Below are 5,000 nucleotides of genomic sequence, written 5' to 3' on the forward strand. Positions count from 1 at the left end.
CCATTAAACTGAATTGTGATAGTTATTGTGGTTGAGTAATGTTGCAATTTTACATTTGTGATGTGATTAACTGGTATACAGGGGTTTAAACTGCATTTTGCTGATAGTTACACTTAATAGTAAAAGGCCTTTCCTAGTGCTCTCTCTGTAAGTGATTCTAAGCGATTTCTAACCTGTAACACATTTTGACACATTCAATGAATATATTCTCCAACTTCCTCCAACATGGCTTACAGCTTCTTTAAGCTCCTTCTCTTCTATGCAGCATTGTGTAAGAAATTAAGTATGCTCTGTTTCTGTGCTCCAAAGAGTGAGACGTCTTAGATATTTGATATCTCTGCTCCGTAGTCTGCACTGCTTACTGTTTTCTGTCTCTCTTCTCCATCTTATTGGGTTACTGTATTTACCTCTCCATCTTCTCCTTGCCTTCGGCTCAGACCTCTGTATCTGATATTCTTCTGGAATCTGTATGCCAGGTACTCAAACTCCCATAATCCACCTGTGTCTCATACCCAAACTGTGTGCAATAGACCTCTGAAGTTCGCCTACAAAAAAGCTCTATCTTGAGATTTTTCCCATGGGAAAATAACATGAGGATTTTCAATTATCGCACCTGTTAAATTCTCGCGGGGACGGAGAAATCGGAAATGCAGACGTTTTGCCCTACACGCTTTAGTCCTCTGCCTTTGAGTGGATACTCTGATCTGCAGTACGTTAAGTAGCGACACTTTGATTTTTGTTATCCCAGAGCTAACTTGCCAGATGTAGTTAGCTTTAACTAACACCCGAATATCTAAAGATGGCAGCTTTGGTTCCCCTTTGTATGCGAACTTAAGAGGTCTATTCAGTTGCAGACTACCACAATCCACCTGTGGCTGGTACTCAAATCCCCATAATCCATATTTCCATGTAAGGCAGGTATTAAAACTCCCAAATTGTGTGTTTGTGTGTTTGGCAAGCCAATATGTCTTAGATATTCTCATAGTTCACTTGACTCTGCCTGATAGAATGGTCATTCATGTTCACAGTATGTGTTGTTGGCAGACATGTGGACTCGAGTCACATGACTTGGACTCGAGTCAGACTCGAGTCATGATTTTAATGACTTCAGACTTGACTTGATAAAATTCGGCATAACTTGCGACTCGACTTGGACTTGAATACTATTCACTCGAGACTTGACTCGGACTTTGCCTTTTTGACTTGTGATGACTTGACATGTCTCGAATCAAAAACTAAATTTCCTGATCGTGGACCAGTCACCCCAGAGACGCTTTTTCGACTAAAAAAAAAAAAAAAAAAAAAAAAATAGCGGAGACAAGCGGCCAGAGCACAGTTCAGTGCTGCCGCTACCCCCACACGCGTTACGCACTGTGTGTAGGGCACCAAGAGACCGAGGAAGGACCAACATTTAGCCGATAACTAGTAGCTTTACTGCAAACTGATTTGCACTCTTGTTAGAGAATGTTTAATGTCAAAATGCACCAACAGCATGTTACATAAAGATGATATTTTTTTAGTCCTCTCCATTAAGATCCAACTTGAACTTATGCTAGCCTACTGCATTTAATTGAGAACGCATCTAAGCACGCACGAGAGGGAGAGAAAACGAGTAGGTTCCAGCTGGCTTATATACTCTTTTGATCCCGTGAGGGAAATTTGGTCTCTGCATTTATCTCAATCCGTGAATTAGTGAAACACACTCAGCACACAGTGAACACACAGTGAGGTGAAGCACACACTAATCCCGGCGCAGTGAGCTGCCTGCATCAACAGCGGCGCTCGGGGAGCAGTGAGGGGTTAGGTGCCTTGCTCAAGGGCACTTCAGCCGTGCCTACTGGTCGGGGTTCGAACCGGCAACCCTCCGGTTACAGGTCCGAAGTGCTAACCAGTAGGCCACGGCTGCCTTAAACTCAAGCATTGTTAAATATAAGAAACGTATAAAAGGAAATTGTGAAAGCAACAAATACGAGATCAGAGGAGATTAGAGGCGAATTTATCCGGTTCTCACTAGCCTACTGATTTGAAAAGTGGACAAGAATATGAAGAGTTGTCTTTGCCTTTGTGTAATGGAACCGGTGAGTCTTGAAGTATTCAATAATTTATTTACATGAAGCACATGATATGCCGACTGAAACACATTCCACTCAGCTACTGTAGCTAGGTGGCTACTGGCTACCAGGCTCATAATTCACTTTTAATTGCAAACAGAAAATGTCAAGCCAGCATCATGTCATACATGCTTCTCTTTCCAAAGGAATGAAAGCTGTTTGTGCCAAATTAATATCATGCTTATCATTGTTAATATTGTGCTATACATGTGGCACAAACAATGTTAGAGTTTGTGGACTAGCCGCAGGCTATATTTGAATGGAGCTGGTAAAAAAAGATCAATATGAGAACGTGTGGACAGTGGCACACAATGGTCTTAAAGTGACAGTGCACCATTTACAAATGAGATATACAGCATCAAATATGTAGTATTTCTTAAGAAATTAATACTTTAAAACAAAATTACTGTCATTATTATCTTTTAAATAATATAAAAGTGTTGACCTTGGCTTCCCTTATGAGTCGCCACTGGCAGACAGCCTAATAATAATATAATACCGATAATAATATAATAATAATAATAATAATAATAATAATAATAATTGTTTGCAGGCAAATCTGTGGCATAGCGCAATGAAATGCCATCAGTCAAATTATTACTCATCCTTACAGTGAGCTCCGCAATTTGGAAAAACATTATATATATTTGCAGCTGTGCTGAGTGTCATGTAGCTATCCGTTTTGTACAGATTACTCAGGTATGCACATGTGTATATTACACAGGTATGCGCATGCATATGTCGTAAAAGATTACAAGACAGAAACATTGAACATATTTTAATCTGTATTTATAAAAAAAATACTGTGGATTAGATGGAAGTGCTAAAATTATGATCGATAGTCATTATTAAGTGAAGAGTACCTGATGACTTGTTCAGGACTTGAAAAAGATTGGGACTTGGACTTGGACTCGACTTGGCTTTGATGTGACTTGGACTTGGACTCGACTTGCCCTTCTCTGTATTTACTTGGGACTTGACTTGGACTTGACTGCTAAGACTTGGGACTTACTTGTGACTTGCCAAACAGTGACTTGGTCCCACCTCTGGTTGTTGGGGCCAACACACAGGAAGTGATTGTGTCAGTGACACTGATCTGTGTTCAGACTGAGACGCCGAGCTCACTATCCAGTGGATGTAGCAGTAGAGTTTCATAATCGGTAGAGTTTCATAATCGGTCGAGTTTCATAATCAGTAGAGTTTCATAATTAGTAGAGTTTCATAATCGGTAGATGCATCTATGAATCAGCGTTATTAGCAGCGTCTCTATGTGTGATCCCAGCCTAAACTAGTGTTATTAGCAGCGTCTCTATGTGTGATCCCAGCCTAAACTAGCGTTATTAGCAGCGTCTCTATGTGTGATCCCAGCCTAAACTAGCGTTATTAGCAGCGTCTCTAAGTGTGATCCCAGCCTAAATCAGCGTCATTACCGGTAACTCAGAAACTGACTACAGACTGTTGTCATGTCTCTCTTTCTCTCTCTCTCTCTCTCTCACAGCTGAGGCAGAAGACAGGGGAGTTGACGCGGGCGTGCCAGAAGCACTATGAGCTGGAGCAGGAACTGGCCTTCCTCAAGATCGATGCCAAGTTTGAGCCGCTGCCCTATGTGCCAGGACAGGTCAGTGGGATTCAGCTTCATCCGTTCAGGTGTTCTTGACCTGTAGCCCTGGTAGGTTGACCTGAACGTGTGTTTTACCTCAACTGGGCAAGTGGGTTTGGCCCTGACCAGTCTCAGTTGATTCTGAGTGATTCTGTACAGGGAACCCCTTCACAGTGATGGCATCCATCCATCCACCCACCCATCCATCCATCCACCCATCCCTCCATCCTTCCTCCATCCCTCCATCCACCCATTCCTCCACCCATCCCTCCATCCTTCCTCCATCCCTCCACCCATCCCATCCATCCATCCACCCATTCCTCCACCCATCCCTCCATCCCTCCCTCCACCCATCCCTGTTTTCCCTCCCGGCATTAAAGGAGAATACTGACAATTTCTCACATAGATTTCCTTTTCTCGACAATGTTGGGGGCGTGAACATTGGGGTCCATTAACATGCCCCCAGAGCATAGCTCAGTAGCTGCCTGGCAGCTCTAGATGTTGGCTGCAGCAACTCGAGCTTGGTAGAACTGATTGTTTTTTTTCTCGTAACGACAGACCTTGAGGAAAAAAAGAGATCTATGTGAAAAATAGCTGGAATTTTCCTTTAAGGGATCTACTGTGTGAGGCTTGCTGCGTGTCCTGTAGTTATGATGTGTCATGTAGCTCCACTTGTCTGTGAACGCTGTGTCCTGTAGTTATGATGTGTCATGTAGCTCCACCTGTCTGTGAACGCTGTGTCCTGTAGTTATGATGTGTCATGTAGCTCCACCTGTCTGTGAACGCTGTGTCCTGTAGTTATGATGTGTCATGTAGCTCTACCTGTCTGAACGCTGTGTCCTGTAGTTATGATGTGTCATGTAGCTCCACCTGTCTGTGAACGCTGTGTCCTGTAGTTATGATGTGATGTAGCTCTACCTGTCTGTGAACGCTGTAGTTATGATGTGTCATGTAGCTGCAGCTCTCTACCTGTCTGTGAACGCTGTAGTTATGATGTGTCATGTAGCTCCAGTTCTCTACCTGTCTGTAAACGCTGTGTCCTGTAGTTATGATGTGTCATGTAGCTCCACCTGTCTGTGAACGCTGTGTCCTGTAGTTATGATGTGTCATGTAGCTCCACCTGTCTGTAAACGCTGTGTCCTGTAGTTATGATGTGTCATGTAGCTCTACCTGTCTGTAAACGCTGTGTCCTGTAGTTATGATGTGTCATGTAGCTCCACCTGTCTGTGAACGCTGTGTCCTGTAGTTATGATGTGTCATGTAGCTCCAGTTCTCTACCTGTCTGTGAA

At 43.1% G+C, this 5,000-nt stretch overlaps 1 protein-coding gene across 1 annotated transcript in view; it reads left to right on the plus strand.

The window, feature by feature from the left end:
* cntrl (centriolin) overlaps nucleotides 1-5,000 on the plus strand; it is a 59,945-nt gene that overhangs the window by 4,828 nt on the left and 50,117 nt on the right. The window contains exon 8 of the mRNA XM_042100523.1: nucleotides 3,610-3,729. Within this exon, the coding sequence (XP_041956457.1) occupies nucleotides 3,610-3,729 (120 nt within the window). The remainder of the gene's footprint in view (nucleotides 1-3,609; nucleotides 3,730-5,000) is intronic.

The sequence above is a fragment of the Alosa sapidissima genome, chromosome 8, assembly GCF_018492685.1.
Source record: "Alosa sapidissima isolate fAloSap1 chromosome 8, fAloSap1.pri, whole genome shotgun sequence".
Taxonomy (NCBI): domain Eukaryota; kingdom Metazoa; phylum Chordata; class Actinopteri; order Clupeiformes; family Clupeidae; genus Alosa; species Alosa sapidissima.